Below are 27,668 nucleotides of genomic sequence, written 5' to 3'. Positions count from 1 at the left end.
GTGACTGGCCCATTTCATGTAGCATAGTATCATCAAGGTTCACCCACATTATTTAGCCATGCTGTATTTTTTTAGTGTTGCAGGGGCAAGGACTTTGCCTGTTTTGCTAACCACTGTATTCTTAATACCTATACTAATCCTCAACACACAATAGGTGCTCAATAAAGACGTTAAATAAATTAATATTCCTAATACCACTTCAAAGCTCAAATAAAATGAACAACAAAATGCTTTACATGATGGCATGTATTCACTATTGGAAAATATTCTGAAAAGATTAAATATATGTGGGAGTAGTTTGATAAATTCTTAGGCATTCTAAATTGCCCAAACGAAAGCAACCACTTTCTTTTAGTATTATACTAGATCATGTTTAGAAACATAAATCTGTACAATGCATCAAGGGGAAAATATATCCACCACTTAATCAAAGAGTGATATGTTGGCATTTCACTGGTTTTTGTGCTGGATAAACATCAAGGGATCCAAACAATGACAACTGGCAGAGGACGAAAGACTCTGAACTAAGTTGCCAGAAAAAAATCTAAATGCTTCCCCCTCCTTGAGCAGTTACTGGTTTATTAATTGCCTGGATGAGAGCGAACTGTCTCCCTCGTTACGAAGAGACCCTACATAATGAGTGTAACAAAACAAACTGCTTCCATTCCTCAAAAACACTTCAGTACAAGGTTGGTTTCGTGAGATATACGGGGGAAATTCCCAACACAGAGCAGCAAACCAAACTCAACAGTTAAAAGTGGCTAGAGACTGTCATCTATTATGAGCTGATCAAAAGCTTATTTTAGACTAATAAAATGCTAGTTTCCAGCCTTAAAAAAAAACTGAGAAAACTTCCTCCTTTTTTTCAAAATGAGAAATCTCTATGTCCCCTTTTCAGAGAACTTTAGTAAGTTCTGGAAAAGTCCAAATTCCTACACTTGGAATTCAAGGTACTCTACAACCATGCCCCAACCTACCTACCCAGACTTATCATGTATTATCATCATCTTTCATGCTTTCTGCATTTAAGTGAAACTACTCCCAATTCTCAGAAACTACCTATGCACGTTCTTGTCTCCCTGCCTAATTCCAACAGGTAAATTCTTCCTTCCCATATCAACCAGACCTCCCTTCCCTCTACTTCCCTTCCATCTGTATTTTGGAACTTAACCAACGTTTCAAGTTCCACTGCCCCCATCAGTCTACAATCAGGCAAACATGCATTTAGCCACCTCCGGCTACAAGCCAACCCCTACAAGGGTTAGCGCTGGGATAGCATGGTGACAGAAAAGTCACACGCCATTTCTTTCCCTCCTCAGCTAGACGTGGTATCTCCTTCTCGGAGATCCTCATTCAGGCTCAGGCAAAGCACTTTCTACTTTGATTTAGGTTTATGTATGCACGCTCCTCGTCTCAAAGCACAAGCTCTCAGGGAACAGCTTTAGGATTTGTCTCGGAAAATCTAGCACAGTGTTTTATACATACTCACCTGGCAACAGGGTGAGAAGGAGGTATGTGGATGCTGGGAAGGCAAACCTGACTGCGAGTCACCTTTAATCAAACCCACCAGGGCTATGGTACTCATATCCACAGAATATGAATCCTGTAATTTACCTCCCTCAGAGGAAATAAGCATCAAATGAAATAACATGGAAACATACTTTTTAAATTATCAAATAATTTTTGTAATTATTCAGCTGATGCTGATCGAAACTGAGTCCCCTGTAACTCTTCAGAGAAAGCAGCATCATATAAACCAAATGTGTTATTTTAGGAGTCATGATTGCTTTTCAGTGGCTCTACAAATAAGCTATGTCACGGGATAGTATTATTTTATTTCAAACATTCTAGTTGTGACAACATGAATTCCTATGTTCTTATTAAGAGAACTTATGACTCTATAAACAACTTTAAAAATACCAGAAGGTCGTCTTCATGATATCCCTATGAACGGAAAGAATCCATTAAAACAACAATGGTTAACCTGCTGGCCCACCCAACTAGGAATATGTTTCCATTTTTTAAAAAGGCAAAGGTGGGGAGAGCCAAGAGGCAAAGCTCAGAATGTGACAAAAAAGGTGTTATAATTAGAAATCTGCTTTAAAGAAAATGCCACTTGATGGAAATACTCTGCTATATCATATCAATATCATGTTCATAAAAATGAGTTTATTCTAGAATCTCAGAGTACTTGCCTTGGATATCATCCTCATTCAGGCCTCACAGTAAGTGGAAGTTATACTTAAGATGTCTCTAACTGAATACTCAAGAGCAGAGACTATATGCTTAATAGTCATGAAAACAATACACCTGCCTCTCACATCTGAAAAGCCCAGACTCCCCATCACCAAAGACCAGAAAGACTGGCACAGAAGCAGCACAAAACAGGAAGAAACCAGTATCACCCCTGTGTCTGCTAAAGAACCATCCTTTGTATCTTTTTTTAAAAATTTCTTAATGCTTATTTATTTTTGAGAGAGAGAGAGAGAGAGAGAGTGAGCAAGGGAGGGGCAAAGAGGGAGACACAAAGTCTGAAGCAGGCTCCAGGTTCAGAGTGGTCAGCACAGAGCCCAACAAAGGCCTGGAACTTGTGAACCCTGAGATCATCACCTGAGCTGAAGTTGGACGCTTAACCAACTGAGCCACCCAGGTGCCCCTCTGTATATTTATTATTACCTCTTCTGTGTGGTCAGTGACCTGAGCCCAAGAGGATCTAAAGCCAGAATATGGCCAGTGGCCATGGTGAAGCCAGGACTCCAATCCAGGGCTACAGGTCTCTCAGGTGCCTATTCTCTATTAAACCATCCGTCCTTCCCACAAAACCCAACTCCATGAGGTTCTTCACCTTGTCCCTCCTACCCATCGTGGTCAGACCCCACGCAATCAAGTAAACAGATGACCTAAAGAGATCTAAGTTCTAGTCCTAGCTAACAGACTTGCTATGTAACTAAGTCAAGCTCACTTACACCACTGCCTAAGTTTCCCTATCAAGAAAATGTTAATAATAGTATGTGTTCCACTTCCTTCAAAAACACCAAAAAACAAAAAACCTGTAAATCACTATGGAAATGTTCAAATTCATTTCTGCAGTTCTGATGATCAAAATGGACTATTTAATTAAGCTCCCTTGACCTTGAAGTCCATATGGTTTTCCCAGTAGTATTTTGACTTCTGGGAGCAGGGGTCAGCAGACTGTGCCACTGAAGTCAAATTTGGCACACCCAAGGTTTTTGTAATGCGGCCACACCCATTCTTGTACATACTGCCTACACTGCTTTCATGGCCACAGCAGAGTTGAGTAGTTGCAGACCACATGTTTGTGTTGCAGTGTCTCAAGTATTTACTATCTAGCCCTTTACAGAACAAGTGTGTGAGTCCCCACACCTTACATAGCAGAGGCCAAAGAGAGCAGCTAACAAATTTAATGAATTTTGAATTTTCCCCAAGCTGTTCTATTTTCCATATACATGTCTTATGTGCAAAAGATTTAACATATTATAAGCAAATATAAATAGAAAAACAGCCAGCTACTTTTTGTAAGTAATAAAGCTATATTAAACCAGTCAAGTCCACAAAGATACTTATGTCTAAAAAAAGAACTTCTAAAATTTTCTGTATTTCTGAAGAATCATAATCTATAAGTTCTACAAAATTACCATTCTTCAATTTAAAAAATTTAAAACTGGTCCCTCAGATTATCCAGTCTTTTAATTAAAATAAAGAGAAGAGGAAAATAGCTCAGGATAGAAATTAAATATTTCCCAGGACTTCCAATGTGAAACTTTATTACCATGCCTTTTCTGCCTGCCTGCCTGTCTGTCTCTCTCTCTCTCTCTCTCTCTCTCTCTCTCTTTCTCTCTCTCTCTCTCTCTCTCTCTCTCTCTCTCTCTCTCGTGAACTACTCTGCCAATCCTTTTGTGGCAGAGTTGAGCTCTGGTTTTGAAATTTTTTTGTGTAAATAAGTTTGCTCCGTTTTACATTTTGAATAGGCTACGTGTATCCTGTTCCTAAACAGCTGCTTAAATGCCAGACAGGAAAGTGTGCAGCGTGTTTTAACAAGTAGACTTCCTCTGTTTCTCAAAGCCTTCAAATATGTAGTTTCAAAATGAATACACTGTAAGCCAAAAAATTACCACCCATCCGATTGCTTTGTCATTCTTACTGTAAAGATTTATGAAAACTGAGAGGAGGAGGAGAAGCAGTGATTGCTGCTGCTGATGGAGCTGAGAAAGCCATGAGAGCAAGGCAGGCAATCAAGAAAAGTAAAAGTGGGAAAAAGCCATTAAGCACGTAATAACCTACTGGGAACTGCCTTTTCTCTTCCCCTCATTGTCTATAACCCTCCGGAAAATGATATTACTTGTTGCTCATAAAAAGCCCTAAGAGTTTAAAGGAAGACTGAATTTCAGAGGTCACTAAACATAAGCCATTTATTTTCTGTATGAGACAAAACTGAGGTCCAGAAACAGTAACTGTCACACTCTGTGGATTAGGTAGGTAGTGGCAGGACCCGGACCAGAATCTAGTTTCCCGATCATCAGTTCAACACACTTCCCATTAGACTCGGCGCTCTGCCCTGCTAAGCGTAACTTGGCATCCACCAACTAAATTCTTTTTTAAAATATGCCCAAACACCCCTATCATAGCCAGGAAATTCACAACACCCTTTTAAATAGTATCTATGGGCATACGTTTTTTTCCATGTACAGACTCTCCAGAATAATGCTTTGACCTCATCAGGATTAGGAGTCACGATAAAGCAGAGAATAATCAAAAAAGCTAATAAGGACTTCAGGCTGCCCCCTTGTATTTTGTCTTGATGATAATCAGTTTGAAAGAGACACCCTCTCTCCTACCCCCCAGACACACACGCTCAAGACTAAACAGCAATATTCCATAAAAAGACCAGATCTAGCCAGTGTTATTATCTGTCTGACATTTGGGTTATTCTTGTGAGTAACTCATAAAGTAATGTGGGTGTCTGTGATTATTTGAGTACACATGGCAAACCATAATTGGTCAAAAAATAATAAAAGACATTTTTCCGTGACAAAAATACTGTATTGCATGACAACATGGCAGCGTGACAGCATTCAGTGGACCGCAAAACTTTCGCCCTTTACGAAAAAGTAAAAACAACACAAAAATTTTTTAAGTAAAAAGCTTTCTTTTCAGGGACCACCATAGTTCATATTTAAATTAGTTAAGAGAGATTAAAAGGTTTTGAGTGCTGACAGCAAGCCACTAGCATTTCTTCCCCTAAATCCATGTCATGTATCAATGTATAATTCAGCCTTCTGAATCAGAGCAGAAATGTGGTGAAGGATGCAAGTCTGTATCCCTTTCTACAACCAAAATGCAGTTTTTGACAATTCTTAGATTTTTTTTTTTTTTTTTTTTTTTTTAGAACATGACTATCCGTAAAGTAAAAAATTTAAACTTAAGCAACACTATCCAAATTTTGTAACGGGAGTCAGATCTAGGACAAATTCTTATTACTGAGCAGATTAAACGTGAAGCTGATCAATGCGAACTGTGCATTAGGGTCTCAATGTAAAAGCTATCCCTTTCTGTCCTATTGATACCCCCCCCCCCCCCATCACCACAGGCTGCGTCCATGATAAGCAATCAGGGGCAACATTCTAGTTGCCATCTCTCTGAGAAGCCAGAAAAGCAGGGTAAAAATTATTCTGAAAGTGATTTAAAAGATCTCCTGGAAGAAGCGTATTCGTGCTCATAGACAGAAACCCATTCAGGCAGAGAGCAGTGTGAGTGGAAGAGGATGTCTACATGCTACGATCTCAGAAAACTCAATTCAGGAAGGACAGTGAGGGACCGTGGAGGAACTCACCCACTCGGAAGTTCGTGGCCGTCAGGGTGTCGGCAGCGTGACCATTCTCACTAATGAGAGTGGTGGTGTTCCCCTTCTCACAGCTGTTCTGACAGCTGCCCTTGGTGCAGGTCACTTTACAGATGCTCGGAGTAAAGACCACCTTGATGCGGCCAGTGTGGTTACTCACTAGGAGCGGAGGCAAGGAGAAAAAGAACAACAAACACATCAGCTTAGTATCCATGAAAGTGCCTTGGAAGGTTTAAAAAAAAAAAAAAAAACAAGGGGAAAAAAGCAAGGAGAGGAGAGGGGGAACGAGAGAGCCCACAACCCGACAGGTTTAAGGAAAGAGGGAAGCCTTCAGTGCTCGCTGCTCTGTATCCAGTGGTGTCTCTGAAACAGGAGTAGGAAGCTTAGCAAACAGAACTCTGGGATGCACTCCAAAACCACATTTGAAGTCGAGTCACTGGAGTGGGATTACTAACCACAATGCTGCACTTTATTCACGGGCAGACAAAGAGCAATACGGAGGGCACGACATGAAAGAGCCAACCCTGACAGGCAGATGTAATGCAAAGAGGTTGGCCATGCACCTCGTGGTGAATAAACTCTTGTGTCCTCAACTTGCATACTTTCCCTGTTTCTCCACTTATTAAGTCACTATTTGCAGTCCGACCCCTGGAAATGTTTTAGGCATGCGGCATGTCTGAAAACATCTGTCTCAAATCTCCTGGCACTCTCGGCTGAAGTGATCAAATCCTGTGACGCAGCTGTGGGAGCCCATTTCTTTTTCACAACTCCGGGGCATTATTTCCCCATGTTAATTTATGCAACCTGTATTTGTGCCTTACTGTCAACAGGGACCATCTAAGAAAAAGGGAGGCCAGGTCACGAGGCTAAAGGGTTGCCTCTGTTAAAATACCATCCCGGAGCCCTCACTGCTGCCATTCACAGGCCACTAAGGCACGTATTTCCTGCACTCACGTGGCCCTCTCCTTAAAACCAAATGCTATAACCTGAGTGCACAGCAGAGGCAGCAAAGTATTACAAAATGGGCACTAATCTAAAAGTCAGATGCTGGGTTATAAGCCTGCCTCGACCACGGTGTGACGTTGGACATGTCATTTCACTTTTTCTACAAAACATGAGAGACGTGCAGCTCATGTTTTCTAGCTAGTTCTGACATCCAGGGTCTGTAGTAGGGGTCAGAAAACTGTAGCCCAGGGATCAAATATGGCCCATGGCCTGCTTTTGTAAATAAAGTTTTATTGGAACACAGCCACACATACTCACTTACATAGTATCTATGGCTGCTTTTGTGCCACAATAGCAGAGCTACAAAGAGCATGTATGACTTCACCCAGAACTGCCATTCATGACCAAGTCCCAATGTAGACTCTAGGGCAAAGTGCAATACAGAAACTCTAGTGCGATCTCTGCATCTGTGATACACCCCTGTCTAGGTCCTTTCGTCTTTCCAGGAGCCTAGGCAGGGAAGCAAAGATGGTAGCCGCAGCTGGAGACCAGATGGCTCAGCTCTGAGACTAAGGATGATAGAAAGCAGTGCCCTGCCTATTGTCACTGTGTTACTTCAGGGGCCAAAGGAGAGACTAGCTCTGGGCCAGCCTTTCTGCTGCCATCCTCTGCCTACCAGAGGCAATTCTGTCCCCCTCATACTGCCTTGGTTTGACCAGGACTAGATTTTTAGGAAATCATCCAAGAGGCCTCCATAGGCCCTCAACAAAAAAAATCATGGTCAAACCTGAGCTTGGAGACAAAGAACCTTAACCAAAAAAAAGTTAGAATTTCAAAGCTGGACCCCAAAGGTCCTCTGACACAACCTTTACTTAAACATCTCTAGTGACAGGGAGCTCATTATCTACTAAGATGGTGCGGCTGGTTTCTAAGCTGTTCCTAGCAAGTGCACTTCCTTCTGGAGCTCAAGTGTGCCAGTTGCACCCATTAACCCTAACTCAGCTCCCCAGGGTCTCACAACCTAGTAACGTCTCTTCCACAAGACAGCCCTTCACCTCCTCAAAGATAACTACCGAGTAAGTAACGAAAGCTCAAGTCAGAAGGAACTTGAAGAGATCAGCTTGTGTTGGCCCCTTCACTTAACACAAGAAAATGATTCTTGCAGAAGAGAAACAGCCTCAGATCTTTTCAAATGTTTTTTCAAGACCGTTTCCCATTTTCACTCAGTGGTTCCAACACAAGAGATCAGGACACACAGTGTGAAGTGGGGAGATGTCCTAGGGCTCAACCAAATCTTCGAGCACCTTGCAAAACAGGACTCAGAGTCCTGTTCTATAATGGGCCAAATAATAAACATTTGAAGGCTAGCGGCCTAAAGGACTCTGTTGGCAATTATTCAACTCTGTTGTGGTACCCTGAGAGCAGCCTGTCGAAAACAATATATATGTAGATGAATGGTGTGGCTGTGTTCCGATAAAACTTTATTTGAAGAGGCAATTTGCCAAATACTGCTTTGAATGCTTATACAACATTTAAAATTTTTGAGTATACCTCAGAAATTTAAAAAACTACAATAGAACGTTGATTCCAGAGACAAAATTCACATAGTTCGACTTTTTTTACAGTAGTGCGCACGTGCGCGCGCGCGCGCACACACACACACACACACACACACACACACACACAAACCAGCTCGCGCTCTAAGTTGTCAGACCATGCTTACAAATATCTTGAGAATACTCTGTGAATCTAAGTGTGTGAAGCCCATTTAAAAAAAAGAAGGGAGAGACAACACTGTCCCACTTCAAAAGAATATAAACTTCTATTTTTTCTGGCTCTTGGTACAATAATGAAATTAGAAATGGTGTGCCAACTATTTTGTCTTCTCTGGCATTAACTCGTGGCCCGGGCGGCTGCCATGCAGATGCTCATACCGTCACCTAAATTCTGCTCACTTAGGCGAAGAGAGACATCCAAAGAAAGCAAGCACTTAATCATTATTCCCGTTTCACCTCGCAGCTACAGTAGTCACTTTATAGGCACTTGAGAGTCTCCAGGCCTATTGTTTTTAAAAACTTATTCTATTTCTTTGCCAAAAGAAAAAATTTTTTGGCCTGGAATCATCTGGATTTTCAAAAGGCAGAGACAGTTTCATATGACTTAATTCTGATTTTTACAGTGTTCACATCTTCTTGGAAGAAGACACATTTTATTTCATATTTCCCTTTGCATTTTACTAACATTCTGCTATAAAAGCAGTCTAATTCTAAAGCAGACACATAATCTCAGCGAGTCCTCTTGTCTTCATGAAGCATTGATTTCATTATAATTAGCGTTAGCTTACCAAATCAATCTCAAAATCAGTATTAAAAAATTCACAGCTGCTTTTCACACTAGACTGTCATGTGTAAAAGCTCTAATAGGATCTCTGTAAATATTACAGGATTAGAAAATACACTCTCCGATTCCCCTTGTAAAATCATTTCTAGGTAGCCGAGGGTATCATGTAAAGTTTAACTTTCAAAGAACCCAAAAGTAAGGTAAACTGCTCTGAGTTTCAAATTCCTCAAATGTGACAAGCTGAAGAGCACACCATTCATCTGTCAAGAGTTAAGTGGGAATTCAGTACGAGTGGCAGCGAACTTTCCTCCACAGACCACTTGGGTCTGTGACAGGCATCTTCCTCGAATGCTTTGAGTAAACTAAAACTCAAAAACCCCACAGGCTTGCCTACTAGGAGGCCCCTAATGAAGGTAAAATATACCCCAAGGAAAGACTGTCGAACCCCACAGAGATTGGGGGTTCTGAGGATGCTGGAGGCCATTCCGGTCTAAGGCCCTGCATCCCCCATGAGGATAAGGAAACCCTTGGCGAAATCAGTGGTCAAAGACCGCCCCTGGAGTACCTAATAGCTGATGAACAATTACAAAGCTGAGGAGGAAAACTCAGGCCAATCAGAAGTACACAGGCGCAACTGCTGGCTCAGCTTTCATGCTTGGTCCCTCTGATGACAAAAATGTAACTTTCAGATCCCCTGTAGATAAATCAGCCCCACATATCTGAAGGAAGCGCTTTCAGATCTTGCGTTGCAGAGGCTTTGGCTAGAAGGATAGATTGCCTGGAGCCATGTAGCACCTCCACTGGGCCTCCTAGTCAGTCAGTCAGTCAAGACACTCAAGAGTCAACATCCTGTCTGCAGCTTCTGCCAGACCCTGTGCAAACTGAAACCTCCATGAAGAGGCACTGGCACATGGTTTAAAACAAACCACAGATATTCAGAGTGGATGGTGAATGGGATGGAAGAGAAGCCGATATCCTCCCAATAGGAAAAGCTTTCATTTCTATTCCCCGATCATTAATGATGGAGAAAAATTCAAAAATGCAAAAATTGTTCTTGACAAATGGATTTTAGTCTAGAAAAGAGCACAGTAGCCCATCCTCCAGTCATTAGCCTAGGATGGAACCGAAAGCCGAGGCAGCCAAAGAAACAAATATAATAAGTGCGAGACTCACATCAAACGTCAAGAACAAATACAGGGTCCTCCGCATGCATCCAGAATGCTGTGACATCTTCACCCGACTTCAACAACAGGGACCAACTAGCACAGGCAGTATCCTCTGGGAAGGGGAAGCACCTCCTGGGTGGTTACAAGCCATCACCCTGCCCATTAAGTGAAGCTGTCCAAACGGATTTCGGAACCAATTCAATACACAGGTCGTGTGTGAGAAACAAGCAAAGGGCTCCTTCGCCTGCTGCAGTCCACTGCTTGCCCGAAGGCCAAAAATTCTTTGAAGGACAAATCATGAAACTATTAAATAATGCTTAGAATAACAGGACTTCATTGTTCTGCTCTCCAGGCTTGCTTAACTCCTCATGGACTCTTAAAAGAATTCCCACAGAATACTCTCTGTTCCTCGAGAAAAATGCCGTGTGAACAAACTAATATCAAACCTATGATTACTAATCAGGTTGCTCCAGTCCCAGAACACCCTCCAAGAGGGAGGGGAAACCTAGACGAGATTTCTAGATGTGATGTGAGCACCTCCTCAGATAAGAATCAAGGAATATTCCAGCACTATCTCTTGAATTTTTTTTTTCTGGGTAGCTGTTAACTAAATGAAGAAATAGAGGAAGAAAGAGTTGCTACACAGATGATACACATGAAAGGAAAGACTATGTGAGTTTCCTCTCCCTTTCAATTCTCCATTAATATCCTCTGAAGGAAACTATGCCAGTTACTTATCTCACTCACACATATATACAAGATTTCTTTTCCTTTTTATGCATTTAAGGAGATGTACTCTTCTTTGCCTTTCTGTAGGTCTATGAAATCATTTAATGTAAGAGTAAGTTTCTGGATATATTCTGAGTTCCTTACAGAATTGCTTACAGCTCATCAAAAAGCAGGTATCAAATGGACACCACATTTGAAAATGTGCATATGGTCCCAAAAATATCGTTTTGGGCAGAAATGCAGAGCAACCTAATCACACACTCTTCGGTATGACCTCACTCTCTGATACACTGAGAAAATAAAAGCTGTTAAGACTCAGGCCGACCTAGATCTTACCTAGATCTAGGTAGACCCAGAACTTACCTAGATCTGGATCTGTCCTGCCTTCCTCCTGAAGAAGGATGGGGTTCTAGGTAAAGCCAGCCCCACCCCTGCCTGCGGGCTAAAGTAATGGCCCTCTTCTCTTACAGACTCAAAGACTTACTCTCTTCATCCTCATTCCCACACAAACAAGTTGCACCCTTGTCCCAATCTCAAGAATACTGCTCTTCTTATTGTCTCCATTCCTCTCTCCTGCAGGTAACGCTCTATTTCTCTACTCTCCTTACAGCAAAACTCCTCAAAAGAGCTGCTCTCCTGGCTGTATCCCCTGCCTCCCCAACCATTCTCTCAAATCTGCTGCAGTCAAGCTGTTGCTGTCCATACTTCACCAAAACTGCCCTTGTGAAGGGTCACCAGGATCTCCACATTGCCAAATGCAATGGCAAATTTTGTGTCTTTCTTCCACAAATGTTTAGCCCCTCTGACACATAAGGACTGCTTCATGATACACCTTCTCCAAAGGGCTTCAAATCTGCTGCAGTCAAGCTGTTGCTGTCCATACTTCACCAAAACTGCCCTTGTGAAGGGTCACCAGGATCTCCACATTGCCAAATGCAATGGCAAATTTTGTGTCTTTCTTCCACAAATGTTTAGCCCCTCTGACACATAAGGACTGCTTCATGATACACCTTCTCCAAAGGGCTTCTAGGTTACACTACTCTTTTGTGGTTCTCTCCTACCTTGTTGGCCACTGTTCCACATGACCCTACTCAGCGGAGGGCCCCAAAGTTCAGTCTCTGTAGCCTTCTCTTTTCTATACTGACTTCCTAGATGATATCATCCTGTCCCATCGCATGGATTTAAAGACTACCTACACACCTACATATAGAAAATGTTGAACTATGGCCTGGACCACCTCTACCTTGTATGTGTGTATACCCAAGCAACCAACGATTCACGTTGATGGGCCTTTCTTAGGTAAATAGCTAATGTCTCACAGACACCTCAAGCAAAATGTATTCAAAAGCAAGCTTTAATTCCTTCCTGTACTCAAAGCCAAACCTGCTCCTATTCAAGTCTTCCCCATCTCAGAAAACAGCAAGTCTATTTTTGACTAGGTAGCGGGCGGGTGGTGTCCATCTGGGACTCAATACAACAGCAAATCCTGTGAGCTCTATTTCCAGAAGGTAGGTAACAATTTCTCACCACTTCCATGACAAACACTCTGGTACAATCCACCACCATCTTGTGTCTGGATTATTTCAACAGTCTCCTAAACCAGACTCCTTGCTTCCACCTTTGCCCTCTTGCAGTTTATTCGGGAGAATAAATAGCTCGCAGGGTATCTTTTTTTTTTTTTTTTAATGTTTGTTTATTTTTGAGAGAGTGAAAGCGTGATTGGGGAGGGGCAGAGAGAGGGGGTGGGGGAAGAGGATCCAAAGCAGACTCTGCATTGACAGCAGTGAGCCGATGCAGGGCTCGAACCTATGAACCACGAGATCATGACCCGAGCCGAAGTCAGACGCTCAACCAACTAAGCCACCCAGGCGCCCCTCACGGTATCATTTTGTAATTTATGTTCATCAATTCATAGCACCCCCACCCCCTTCAGTGGCTTCCCATCACAATCAGAACACAAGCCAAAGGCCTCACAATGGCCTACTGGGGCCTCCACGGCTGCAAACCCCTGACCTCATCTGCCACAACCCTCCTTAACCCATTCACTCTGGCTTCCTTGCTTCCGTCTCAAGCCTTTTGCACTTGCTGTTCCCTCTGCCTACAACACTCTTCCTCTGATCCATGCAGCTTCCTCCCTCACTTCCTTCAAGACTTCTCCAGAAGGTCAGATTATCAGGGAGGCCTTTCCTGACTACCTGACATAAAACTGCAACACCTCACACATTACCTATCCCCCATACCTTGCCCTACATTTCCTATTCATTATAAACACATTTATATATTTACTGTTTGATTATCACCATGGGAACACAAACTCCATCAGGGCAGGAATGTGTCTGGTCACTGTTAGATGTCCAACATGTGTCTCATACTAACTGCTCGAGAAAAATAACTGAATGAACAAACTTCACTGAAAGAAACTAAATAAATAATATTTACCAATGGGCTAATTGCCAGTAGTGTTAAAGCAGTAAAGAACACTCTTACTAAGTCTTTAGCCTCAAAACATACTTAACAGATGCTGCATTTGTCAAAGACAAATGAAATGTTTTAGCCATAAAACAAGGGAAAACACAGTTGTTATTCAGGAAACTCTGCAATCATTACAAAACACGTTTTTCCCAAAACCATTAAAACATTACCCAAAAATGGCCAATGACATAAAAAAGTGAAAATTTTCAATTAAACATGTCAATGAGAGAATAACTGAATAAACAGGAAATAGAAATTTCTCAAACACTTTTTCTAAAGAAAAACAATTATTTGCTCCCAAAGTTTCACAACATATTACGCAGAAACCAAACCCACACATGATAGAAACTTCCTTTAACTGTATAAATAAGAGTTACAATGATGTGTAAGGAGTTGTTTTTTTCTTTTTTACGATTATTCACTTTTTTTTTTTTTTTTTTTGAGAGAGATAAAGAGAGTACATAGTGAGGGAGGGGCAGAGACAGAATCCCAAGCAGGCTTCAAACTGTCAGCCCAGAGCCCGACATGGGGCTCGAACTCACAAACCATGAGATCATGACCTGAGCCAAAATCAAGAGTCAGACATTTAAGTGACTGAGCCACTCAGGCACCCCAATGTATAAGGAGTTTTTAAGCCAATTTTTCATTTACTAAGCATCAATTCCCCTTGTCAGGCAATGAATGAGGAAATTGAAAATACTACTTACCAAGATTCTGTGAGTCTCATATGAATTACCACTAGGCCATAAAACCTACCCAATCATAGAAATACATGTTGGTTTCTAGCTCAGGGAGATTGGCCAAGAGACTAGCCAGAGATCTAGCACAAAGACAGTAGATTTCATCCCAAATTTCCACGCATTTGAGGAGTCAGGTCTAATTTCCTATTTCATTCATTCAGTCTTTGTTTTATCTTGACTCAAGGTATAAAAACTCAAATTGTCACCTATAATCACATTTTCTCAACCTTCAATCTTACCCTGCCACCCGGACTCCAATGCCCTAAAAGGACTCTAACAGCACACCTTGAGACTATGGGATTTTTTTTTTTTTCATATTTCCTTTTTCTCCTTGGAGTTTCTACTCTTCAAACACCAATCATAAGCTCTCTTCTCTAAAAATATTTTTTAAAAGATCCTATTTTTATCTCTGGAACAAAATCAAGTATGTTTGAAAGTGCAATATATTTTATAGTCAAAAGACTAACTTTTACCCAACAAGTACTTTGCTCACCCAGCAGGACCTGACCCAGTGTTTGGGGAAAGAAATACAGTCAGTACTAAAAGTGGAAAACTAGCAAAACAAACCAATGGCTTTCTGACATTTTCATATTCTGACCTTTTTTGTAAAGTATTTTCTTTAACATCCCCTGAGGGGATTCAACTATCCAGGCATACCTCAGCTAACAGATAAGGAACGCCTAGAAAAGTTCAGGATAGGCTCCAGACTGCAGTCCAGGGAAAGAGGTGACCACACTCAAAGGCACCACAACCAATTAGAAATAGTGCTGGGGCACCTCAGTCCTGGTGTCCTGCAATTGCAGCAGGCTGTTCCACGGGGGTTCCTTTGACACAACTTTAAAAACTCACCTGTCTAGAACATATCCAGAAATCTCTGCTCCTAATCTTAAATACCAGGGAACCTACTGCCCTCATCCTATACAGAAGGGACAGTGGCATCTGAAATGTTACGACACAGGGTTGAAGAAACATATCCCAAGGTGACAGTACTTAACTCAGTTCATAACATAAAATGAAGCAAAGAAGAAAATGAGGGAGGAGCGGGGGTTCAGGGGAGCTCAGTGTAGGCATGTTCTCAATTCAATTCTGACAACCATGGGAACCACACTTGAGAAAGACTGAGTGAGTTTGTCCAGGAATTTTCTTCTTTTTTGGCATCAACATTCAAGATGCTACTCTTTCTAAGTGGTTGTCTCCCAAGGGAGAAATACCATTTAAAAGATGCATTTTTGCATGTGAAAATCTCTACCTCCTTTCAAGAACCCGGGTCTTAGCAGCTCTCGCCTTTAGATCCCACCCACGGCCACAGGAGGAGGGGCTTCGGTGCCACTGACAAGAGAGGCCTTCACTGCTGTTCCTGAACCCAGTGAACGAGGGGCAGAGCGGGGAACACTTTCAGGTCTTCTAGCCCTAGTACTCACACAATCGGGCTAGTTTGTATAGCATCCTTACAGAAACCATGGGTTAGGTATGCTCCACATGATTCAAATTTTCTGTGCCTTAATTTGGAACAGAATTAGGTTTTATTTGTCCCCACATTTGTTGTTTTTCCAAAGAAAGTAAATGGAGGCATTTGTTATCAGTCTATCACTCACCATTTCCATAAATAACATCTGTTTGTTTGTATGTGGAAAAGCAAGTCTGACTCAAAGGACAGATTATCTGCTGAGCTATTTGTTTACCAAGGAACAAATTTCATGACTTATTCACCAGCTTGATTAAGTGGGGGCCACTTCTCATGAGGGTCCCAGATTATATCTACCATGCAATTTCAAAGTTAGAATTCCATATAATTTACACACTGGTTATGACAAATATTTCTGACAAAATGAAACTCCCTAAAAGAAAGTTGAGACCCTTCCCCACAGACACTGAATCTAGCCTCACATCCTACAACATCCCACAAAGAGTCCAGGCATTAGCTGAACTAAACTGTCCAATGGTCCTCATTCACATGCCACATTGCTTCACGTGACATTTTTCTCCCTCTAGAAAACCTTTCCTCCTTTCTTTCCACCTTTCATCCTCCTGAACCAACCCACCTACCCACTCCCTACACAATTTTCAGCAACCTAGGCATGCCTGTTTGAACAGTGCATCTCTCCATTTTCCCCTAGCTGTTTGCACATAATCCTATTTATGTGTACTTCCTTACTTTTCCAATCTTCCTTTGGCCTCGATCAAGCCCAAGGAAACAGTCTGTATTTTTATCCTCCCCCTCTATTTATAACAAAAGTCCACCTAGTGGCTCTCCCTCTTTGAGAACAAGAAAAGATTTTATGGTCAGAGGGGAGTGCATAGCAAAGAACACAAGGGTAGTAAATGAAGATAAAGGAATCGAAGGCAGTATGAACTCAGACAAGGAATACTCAGGAATTCCATTGTCCATGGCAAAGGCAAAGAAGCAACTTTTACTCAAACTAATAACTGAAAGTCACAAAACTTTAAAGGAGCCAAATGCCATCAGGGTTCCATTGCCTTTGTAAGGGGGCTTGGAAACTTCACTCTTACACTAAAGGCAGACACTAAGAAGAAAATGACCTATCACACATTACAAAATCTACATTTGGCCTGAAAGAAGGAAGAACTCAAAAGACAGAGCAAAGAGGGAAACCAAAACTTCCTGTACCTTGTGCAGGTATTCTGAATCACTGCAGCTGCCAGGCCAGAAGCAGGCACCTTGATGTGCCTCTGGGGGAGTCCAATTCTATCACACAGGCAAGAAGAATCCAGAGCAAACAGATACTACAATATGAATGCATTTTATTTTAAGAAATACTAAGGAAGGTGAAGATATGAACATTTTTCTAACTGCTGAATTTTGATGGGCTCAGGTGAAAGAAAAATCTGTTGAAGCAACTGGCTATATAGGAGAAAACTGGTATTCTTAAATCTCTGAATTTAGGGACTCCTGGGTGACTCAGTTCGTTGAGCATTCAACTCTTGATTTCAGCTCAAGTCATGATCCTAGTGTTGTGGGATCAAGCCCTACAATCCCATTGCTTAGGATTCTCTCTCTCTCTCTCTCTCTCTCTCTCTCTCTCTCTCTCTCTCTCCCCCTCTGCCCTTGTTGGCCCTCTATCATCATATATCTCAAATAATTCTCTTCATAGAATCAGAGGTATCCAAGCTTGCAGAACACAGATTCTATCATTCACTTTTTGTTCTCGTCCCTGAAGCACAAACTTCTTTCTGCTCAGTTTTTAAATGACTCCATCAAATGGCCCCAACTACTTTCTCCAAGGGATTACTGCCAAGTTCAATAGAACTCATCATTATAAAAGATTTCTGCCTAAATATCCCTTTTCTCAAAGTTGTATTCCATCTTTTATTTATCATGTAATAAACAAAACTGAAAAATGATTAGTTGCCAATTAAAAATGAATTACTGATGTGTAGTCACACATTGTCACTTTTCCAGCTTTCAGTTAATTCTTTTTAGGTTACTCATGCTCAAATTCCTCTCTCCATCAAGACAGTGCCTCTCCTGTTGAACAGTGTGATGGTTTTAAAATCTATCCACAAATCCTTTGATACTTTCTTCAAGAGGTGAAATCTAATTCCACTTCCCTTGAGCATGGGCTGGTCTTAGCAATTGATGTCTAAAGCAAAAAATAAAACAGAAGTGATTATTTCAACTTCAGAGACTAGATCATAAAAGGCACTGCAGCTTCTGTCTTGAGCTCTCTCTGTCCAATCACTCACTCTGGGGGAAAGCCAGCTCCCAGGCCACGAGAATACTTAGAGAGCCCACAGAGAGGCCCACATGGCAAAGAACCAAAGTCTCCTGCCAAAAGCCAGGTGAGTGAACAAACCTGAGAGTGGATCTTCCAGCCCCAGTCAAGCCTTCAGATGATGGCAGCCCCTGCTGATACCCTGACTGCAACTTCATGACAGAATCTGAGACAAAACCAACCAGCTAACCAACCAGCTTCTGAATTTATCAGCCAAAACCAACTAGCTAAACAACCAGCTTCTGAATTTCTGAGGCAGAGAAACTGTAAGATAACGTTTATTGCTTTAAGCCACTAAGGTTTGGGTTAATTTATTATATAGTAAAATATAAATACCCACACTCCTCTGTTCTTTTCCCCTACACACACACACACACACACACACACACACACACACACACACACATTTCTCTGCTTTTCTTTTTCCCTAGATTCTGAGAACACAGAAACAGACTTTATGGACCTTTCTAAATGTACAGAGCACTGTAAGACTCATGAAACATGTACTGAGTACCTAATGAAGCTTCAGAGCTCACATGCACCCCACAATCATTTAAGTGACATTCCTATCCCTTCAGAAACTAGGAAACTACAGAGGTATTCATCAGGAACCTGACCAAGGTCATTTTGCTAGGAAATGGCAGGGCTGGGATTTCAACACAAGCCTTCACACTCTCCCCTAATGCCTCTCCTACACTTCTAGTAGGTGCTTAAGATACTAGGCACCTGGGAAGTTTGGAGCAAGGGAAGGAAACAGACTGAGCACATCCTAGGTGTTTGACAGTATGTCAGGTGTCATCTCATTTCCTTCTTATGACAGAGTAAGTGCTAAGATTTTTATTTGACAAAGAAACTAATATTCAGAGGTTCAATGGAATAGAATACAGTAAAATGACTCACAGGCACCACTCTTCAGCATCTTGAAAACTAGGGTGGGGAAAAAAAAGACACTGAGAATACTACTCATACAGCTCATCTACCTCACGAGATTGTGGTAGGGGCCATTTGAAATAATTTGTACGGATATAATTCATAAGCTGTTAACTACTATGCAAATCCAAGAGGTATCATTACGTGCGGTCAGCTCTTAGCAGAGTAACTGTGAAGTAAAGCTCAAGCTAGTAGTGACACTTACCCCATGATATATTATACAGCAAAACCCACAAGAACGTCTAAATATGGAAAATTTCATCTCAAGATGTTTGCATTACAATCTTAATTATTATTTAAGACTCTACGATAAAGGAAAATTGCAGGGTGGACTTTGGTTCCTACAAAATTTCCAGGTAAGAGCTGATGGCTTGACTTGGTTTGAAAGGCATCTAAATGGATTTCCGCAAATAATTAGAATGGCTTATTTTGCATCTGACTGATTAAGTTAAACAATTCTTGCCAGAAACTCTAAGTTCAGATAATTTTTAAGTGTTATTGTCATAAAAGCCCTACTAATCATGAAGCTGACAGGTTTTTTTAACGTAGTCAAACTTAGCTTTGCACCCACGTAAAAATAACAGAGAAAGCTCAAGTAGCACTCTTTTTTTCCACCTTTTTTACTGAAATATAGTTGAAACACAATGTTACATTCATTTCAGGTGTACAACGCAGTGTTTCAATAACTATGTCCATGGTACTGTGCTCATCTCATGTATAGCTACCATTGGTCACCATATCGGGTAAAGTGGCACTCCTCCCAATGAGTAAGATCAGTTTAGGCAATTTTTTAAAATATTTTTTTTAATGTTTGTTTTTGAAAGAGAGAGAGAGAGAGCGTGTGCACAAGTGGGGGAGGGGCAGAGAGACGGGGACAGAGAATCCGAAGCAGGCTCTGCCCTGACAGTAGCAAGCCCAATGGAGGGCTCGAACTCATGAACATGAGATCATGACCCTAGCCAAAGTTGGACGCTTAACCGACTGAGCCACCCAGGCATCCTGGTTTGGGCAATTTTTAACTCATTGTATTTTTGTTCCCAAGAAACTTATACGAATACATGTAGGATAAATTTTAAATAGTCCATATACTAATATCATGATGTAACATACTGACTTAATTTAACAGCAAGCACTCAGTACAGTGGTTGGCACACAGTAAGTACCCAATAGATGAGAAAAATTCAATCTATGGAGTGTCACTGGTGGAGACAAATAGCTTATGTCCAAATTTCCTAATTATCTGATGCTCAGAGACAAGAATATAGTTTCTAGTACCTTTAGCAGGTTTTTAAAACATACATATTATATGTTCTTGAGGTATATTAAGGTGTGGTTTGGAAACTGGGATCTCTGACAAGAAACATTATGAATCACTTTCTCCACTAAGAGTCTTTTTTAAAACTTTAAAAAGAGGCATCTAATTTTGCTCCATTTCCACGCTGGAGACATGGCAGAGCACGTCTGACAGGTATTTACATGCATGCCCCACCGTGGCTGCCCGAAAACCCATACCAGAAAAAGAGGAGAAGGAGGCATGATGGGATTTCAGGGGTCTTCTAAAAAGGTTTCTGTCCACACTCACTCATGAACTGAAACTGGACATTTTCTATTCGATGTAATCAAGAATCCGAGACCTGAAAACATTTCTATTAAAAATCCAAATGGGCACTGAGGCATAAATATGGTTAACGCAGCAGGCCCTATGAAAGCCCAGGCCACGAGGACAATTCTGAGTGCTGCAGTGGTCTTGGGGAAAATATGGAACCGGCCCCACTTACTTCTCTGTGCATCTACCAACCTACCCCAAGCTTTCTCAGACAGAAGATGTAGACAGGATTAAGGGGGTAAAGAGGGGTAAAGCAGCTGGGTTTTCCTGCTCTAAATGACAGTCTTTGGTGCTCTGAGACATCAAGACACGCCGCTCTTAGAGGGAAGGTTCACACAGAATGAGTGCTCGCTGGGGTCTCCGCCTACAATACAATGCAGGGGGGTGCACCCTTTCTCAAGGGAGATGGGACTGAACAGGGAAGCTCTGCACAGCAATGCAGAAGATGCAAGTCCCAAGACAACCCAGGAACAGCTGGCCACATAAGCCTGACCTTATGGAGACTTGAATATGCTTCAATAACTGGGATGACGTTAAGAATCCACAGTACTTTCATCAACCCATTATATGTTGCCCTATGGCCAGTCCTTTTCAGAAAATGCTGTTGAAGCTGATATGAACATGGCAGCTGTTTCATGACGGCTGTTTCTGCTTCTACTTGGTATTCTACTTCTGTTCCAGTTTCTTACTGTTCAATTCTAACTTAACTTACAAATTCCTTGAAAAATTCTGATTGATCTTATTTCATCAGATCATCCCTCTTAGGGAATGCTCTTCTGGGAGGCCACCTTACAGCAGCTTACAGCACCTTACAGCAGATTGGTTTTCTTGGGTCAAGTGCCTACCCTTCTTCTGGTTCACTGTGGCAAGAAGCTGTAGTCCCCCAGAGTAGCATTTTTACCTATATGTATCCTGTCTGATTAAAACAGCATCACCAGCTCTAAGACTAACAATTATCCAGATTGTTTTACAAAGTAAATCTTCTGGGGTGCCTCGGTGGTTTAGTGGGTTGAGCATCTAACTTCAGCTCAGATCATGATCTCGTGGTTTCATGAGTTCGAGCCCCGCATCAGGCTCTGTGCTGACAGCTCAGAGCCTGGAGCCTGCTTCAGATTCTGTGTCTCCCTCTCTCTCTGCTCCTCCCCCACTCATGCTCTATCTCTCTCTCAAATAAATAAACATTAAATAAATTAATAAATAGTAAATCTTCCCTGTTAAGGTAAACTAAGAAAAGCAGATGTCAAAGGAACTGGCATGTGAGCAGACCAGATACATGCCTTTTTTATGGTATAAGGAAGAGTGGAACCATACAACTTAAAGCTCAGAGCTGGCACACTGTCTTTCTGCCTGCAGTCCATTAGTAAAAGCAGGTCACCCAGGCAAGCTCAATGTCAACGGGGTGGAAAAGTCCACTATACCCACAAGGAAGCCATGGCAAGAAGGAGGAAGGAAGAATTACATGTACGTAAGATCTACATTTCTATTAGTTATTCTGGTATGAAAAAAATTTCATGAAAAAAGTTAAGCTGGTCAGGGAAATATTATCAAAATATAGGTGCCTCCCTCTTTCCCTATAAAAACAAACTAAAGCACACTTAAATAGTGCTCTGTTTTTGTTAAATATCTACAGTTACAAAAACCTAAGAAAAAGACCTTTGGACCAGAAAGCATCTACTTAACTGAATCAACAAAGGCAGCATAATATCTCTGAATGGCCAGTAAAGGGAAAAAAATACCGAAAGATTTTGTTTGGGGAGTGTTCCTCTGTAACCAACCCTCCAAAGTAAAGCAGAGCCTGCTTCAGTGGCTCTGGAAGGAATGTAAACTGAACGCGTGGGAGGAAGAGCTCCAGTTTCTTCGGGATCTGAGGCAGGCAGTGGTGATCGTGCGATGCACCTGTAGTCATTAAATGGCGTTCATTACAACAAGGAGCACAGCTGCCTGGTGTGTGAGGTTCCAGACATCGTTAGCAGAGAGCACTCAATCCCACGCAAGCAGCCCCGGGCCATCTACCAAAGGGAACCACCCCACTGACCACCACCGACCGCCCTCCCACCTGCTGTCTAGATTGTTTTTCTTCCCCAAAGCTCTCTAAGTCTGTTTCTAGGATACAGGGGTTTTTTAAATAACTATGATGTTTTTCACAAGAGCAATCACTGCCTGTTTCAAGTTATCATTTAGTTTAAAAAGCTGGGACCTTGGAAGAGCCAACATGTGAAACACAGTTAGGGCTACAAGAATTTTTTTTTAATGAATACTTGCAATATGTATAAGGTAGGCAGCTGCAAAAAATAACTCTTTAAATAACACACATTTATATATGTGATTAAATATAAATGTGTATATATACATATACATACATCATGTGTACACATTTCATGGTTTAATGTTTTCCTGTCAGAAGAAGTACTCAAATATAACCATATTGCAATTACCTTTTTTAGGGAAGAAAGGTTTCCCTCCCATTCCAGCCATGTGTCAACTCGTACTTCCTCTGTATGGGAACACAGCCCTTGGGCAGCTGGGTTTCAGTACAGATACATTTCAATTTCACAAGGGGCTAATACTTAGTAAATATCAAAAAAAAAAAAAACCATGCAGAACTGCAGAAAAGTACAACACAAGCTCTTTAAGAAAGGTCATAAAATGTAAGGAAGGTAGGGAAGTCTTTACCTCCAAGTGGGGACACACAGACTCACCATAAGGCACTAATTTTCAATGCTAAGAGGACCCCTCTTTAAAGAGGCTAAACCAAGCAAATACAAATTCTATTTCAATTCCCTTTGGAACATCTCATTAGCAGTATTTTGTACAATCCTGTTTATGTCAAATCAAAACTATCACTTCAACTCTAACAATGATTGTTCCCTAGAAACTAATTTTCTTATTCAGAAATAAAATCAAAGTAAAGCCCTCAATTTCTGGCAAAGAGATCCAAAGACTGAGAAGGCAGCACCTCTTCTTTTTCAAATGCAGGTTTTCTCCTCCCAAAATGCTGCTTTGTACTTTCCAGGCAATCTATATATTCATCCGTGGTTATTTTCCCCCACCAATATCACAGTTTGATCATAGAGTATTCTGGAATCATACAGTATCTATTTCTCAATATCTTGAACTCGGTCTCAACACCCAGAAATATCCTTGGATTACTTTGTTTATTTATTTTGAAATCTTGGGCCCTTGGGATTGAAACCTCCTTCTCTGGCATGAAAGGCTGCCCATTGGGGAACTGAGATTACATAACCCTTCACTCTAGGTTTTCCTCCACTGTTGTTTTTAACATCACTGGATAAGTTTCTTGGAAGTGTTTATAATCCGTCTATGTCTACTATTTCCCAGCGCTCTTCCTCTGTGTGTAAGGAATCAAGAAGCAAAGAGAACGTTCATGTTCACCTACATGCCTGGACTGAGATGTGATCAAACAACTCCTGGATAAAACATACCAACCCGCCCTCACCACCCCCAAATAAGACACAGCGGCCAAGGCAAGACTGCACATGGAACTTTATGTACAACAAGTAATACCTGCCCTTCAATGGAATATAGATTCTTAAGGGCATCAGCTCAGCAAAACGCTGGTCCTTCATCCACATTCCCTGGAATGCTTTCTCAAGCATCAGTTTGTACCTATTTATGCTGTTGCTTTTCTGTCTAGGCTTTGAAACCAACAAGGATTTTGTCGGAAATAACTGAAGAATGGATGATTTTCTTCTATCCACCTACAGTGCTAACATCCATACTGACATACAGCTGGAAAGTGGCTCAAGGTTCCTTATTCCCACACAAAGTGTGGTATGGGGTGACCAAGCAGCCCAATCAGGAGTTTGATTTCACAAGGGAAAAAGCATGGAGCTTTACCATAAGTCCTTCCTCAAACCAGTCTTCTTTTTCACACCTGGTATTTTAAATGCTAAATCAGGGAGCCTGGGTGGCGCAGTCGGTTAAGCGTCCGACTTCAGCCAGGTCATGATCTCGCGGTCCGTGAGTTCGAGCCCCGCGTCAGGCTCTGGGCTGATGGCTCGGAGCCTGGAGCTTGTTTCCGATTCTGTGTCTCCCTCTCTCTCTGCCCCTCCCCCATTCATGCTCTGTCTCTCTCTGTCCCAAAAATAAATTAAAAAAAAAAAAAAAAAATTGGGGCGCCTGGGTGGCTCAGTCGGTTAAGCGGCCGACTTCGGCTCAGGTCATGATCTCACGGTCTGTGAGTTCGAGCCTCGCATCGGGCTCTGTGCTGACAGCTCAGAGCCCGGAGCCCATTTCAGATTCTGTGTCTCCCTCTCTCTCTGACCCTCCCCTGTTCATGCTCTGTATCTCTCTGTCTCAAAAATAAATAAACGTTAAAAAAAAATAAAAAAAAAATCACTGGAAAAAATAAATGCTAAATCATTCCTTTGTTCATTTTCATCAGCTTCTTGTAAGATCTAGTTTCTGGCTGGTCCCACTTCCACTGCCACTTAGTACCCACTGGATTGGCGTGGGGTCAATCCTACAGACATTTATCTGCACATGACAAGCCAAAGGTGGTCTCCATGCAAGGAAGGCTTCCAGGGCTGCAGAACACATGCCCACAGAACTCCCCTTCCCGAGAGGTGCACACCATCCATTGGCAGAGCTTTGCCCCAGTGGGGCTCCCATCAATCAGTAACTGTCAGTGAGGGCACCACGGAGACCTGGAGTTGCCAGCACAGGCAGTTTCTCCTTCTGCTGTTGCTTTTCTCTCCTCTCAGGCGTGTCCTGGAGTAAGGCTAGGCTGCTTCTCAGGACCAGACTCTCCTTTCCAAAGGAGTTGCCTTTCCAAACTGTTCCTCCTCTGAAGATCTCCCTCTCACACTTCACCACACACAGAAGAATCTGGCTCTGATTTCCTCACCTCTACTGATTCCATCTACATTTGCCTTTATCCGATTGCTGGTCCAGGGTTTCTCCTCCTCTTCTGTGAGGAGGTGGAGGACGACAGGTGGAGGACGAATTTGGTCTTTCTTCCTCAAACCACCTTCTGTCCCCTGGTGGGTGCTGTCAACCACACCACGGGCTCTCTCCCTGCGATGACTCGAACCGGCACTGGGCATCCAGAGCCTTTAAGCAGTGTTCTTATCCACCTCCTGGAAGTGGCTGAGACAAGCAGAACTGTCCCAGCCAACGGCTGCCTGTCTCCTAGTCTTTGGATTTGTTCTGCCAAAGAAAACCCCTTGTTGGCTGTGAGCCTTTGCACAACCACTATCGTCTCACAATAACAACCAGGAAGTGCACAGTTTCGCTGGTAACCTCTTCGCTGCACCAGTCTGCAACCGCACACAGTCTTCACTCCAGATGTATGAACTTACTTTTTCAAGGAGGAGACAGAACCATCAAACCTGAGATGCTTCCATGTTTATTAGGCTTCTCGATGTCACTGTGGACACAACCTGAGGGCTCACGCCAGCACATCCAACCACAGCGTCACCTTAAGTACAAACAGCAGGTCTCGGGTGCCCAGAGAGTCCGTGCTCTTCATTGCCTGAGACTGTGGGCTGCCATCAGGCCAGAACTGAGATGCTGGGGCTCGGGCAGGAAGGCTGCTGCTGTGAGAACAACCGAGTCTTTGCCTCCCCTTCTCAGACCTGAAACCTGGTGGCTGTTCTATCTTCAAATGGGAGAGCCAGGAATTCCAGTTAGCCTGTGACCGACTGCTGGGCAGTTACTGGGCTGGCTGCTCTATTACAAGGACCGAGAGAAGTCAGTACAGACCACAGGATCCGGGACTAAGAAGTCTCCCGTGGTCCCAGCACAGAAAGGATTACATTTTCTTCTGTCAAAAGGGGCCCGATGGGGGCTGTGGACCTGCTTTCTGCACCACCATGACTGCTTATTCAAACAGAAAGGCTATGCTCAACACTAAAAATAGTGGACCTGTCCTGAGCTCTTTTGTAACAGTACCATGTGTCTAAAATGCCAGTAATCAATCTCTCCCCCATATTTCAGCACATCAGAAGATAAACTGGAAATTCTTTTAATAATCTGACCTGTATCTGCTTTTATTTTTAAGTTTATTTATTTTGAGAGAGAGAGAGAGAGAGAGAGAGAGAGCAAGCAATTACATGAGAGGGGCAGAGAGAGAGGGAGAGAGAGAATCCCAAGCAGGCTCTGCACTCTTAGTGCAGAGCCTCATGTGGGGCTTGAACCCACAAACTGCAAGATCATGACCTGAGCCAAAATCAAGAGTCAGATGCTTAACTGACTGAGCCACCCAGGCACCCCTGAAATGCCAGTAATCAATCTCTCCCCTACATTGCAGCACATCACAAGATAAACTGACAATTCTTTTAATAGTCTGACTTATATCTGCTTTTAAATCTTGAAGGAAGGTAGTATATAAAACAGGACACCTGTCTTTCCTGAAATTTAAAGTTTTGCTATGAACTTAAAGAACTAAAATTTTAGGTGACTTTAAAATACAAATAGCTGTTTACAGGGTGCCTGGGTGGCTCAGTCAGATGAGCATCCGACTTTGGCTCACGTCATAATGTCACAGTTCATGAGTTCGAGCCCCACGTCGGGCTCTGTGCTGACAGCTTAAAGCCTGGAGCCTGCTTCAGATTCTATGTCTCCCTCTCTCTCTCTGCCCCTCTCCTGCTCATGCTCTGTCTCTCAAAAATAAATAAATGTTTAAAAAAATTTTTTTTTAATATAAATAGCTCTTTAAAAGCTAAGTCCACCTTGGGGCATCTGGGTGGCTCAGTCGGTTGAGCATCTGACTTCAGCTCAGGTCATGATCTCGTGGTCTATGAGTTCAAGCCCCACATCAGGGTCTGTGCTCAGACCCTAGAGCCTGCTTGGGATTCTGTGTCTCCCTCTCTCTCTGCCCCTCCCCCACTCATGCTCTGTCTCTCTCTCTCTCTCTCTCTCTCTCTCTCTGTCAAAAATAAACAAACATTACAAAAAAAAAAATTTTAAAGCTAAGTCCACCTTGATAGGAAAACCATTGGAATGGGAAATGGAAAATCTGATTTAGAGAAGTTTACATTTCTAAAAATTTCCAAACACGCTAAGATACAGTAGAAGAGACTAAGTAGCTGTACCGTTAAACCAGAGAGTGATTGTCCCATCTTTTAGCTCTTTGGACTCTTTGTACAACCTACAAACCATTTCAATTACAGGGGTATTTCAGCT

General features: G+C 42.2%; 1 protein-coding gene across 9 annotated transcripts in view; it reads right to left on the bottom strand.

The window, feature by feature from the left end:
- LTBP1 (latent transforming growth factor beta binding protein 1) overlaps positions 1–27,668 on the bottom strand; it is a 401,303-nt gene that overhangs the window by 229,557 nt on the left and 144,078 nt on the right. For 5 of the 9 annotated variants that reach the window (XM_060652208.3, XM_060652235.3, XM_060652189.3 and 2 more), the window contains exon 5: positions 5,852–6,019. The exons of 1 other annotated variant lie outside the window; for it this stretch is intronic. In XM_060652208.3, the coding sequence (XP_060508191.1) occupies positions 5,852–6,019 (168 nt within the window). Of the gene's footprint in view, positions 1–5,851; positions 6,232–6,315; positions 6,334–27,668 lie in introns of those variants that run through there. 3 more of the 9 variants (XM_060652261.3, XM_060652269.3, XM_060652242.3) reach the window with 2 other exon arrangements.

This window comes from Panthera onca, chromosome A3 (genome assembly GCF_046562875.1).
Source record: "Panthera onca isolate mPanOnc1 chromosome A3, mPanOnc1 haplotype 2, whole genome shotgun sequence".
Lineage (NCBI taxonomy): Eukaryota > Metazoa > Chordata > Mammalia > Carnivora > Felidae > Panthera > Panthera onca.
This window is presented reverse-complemented; position numbering and strand designations above follow the sequence as displayed.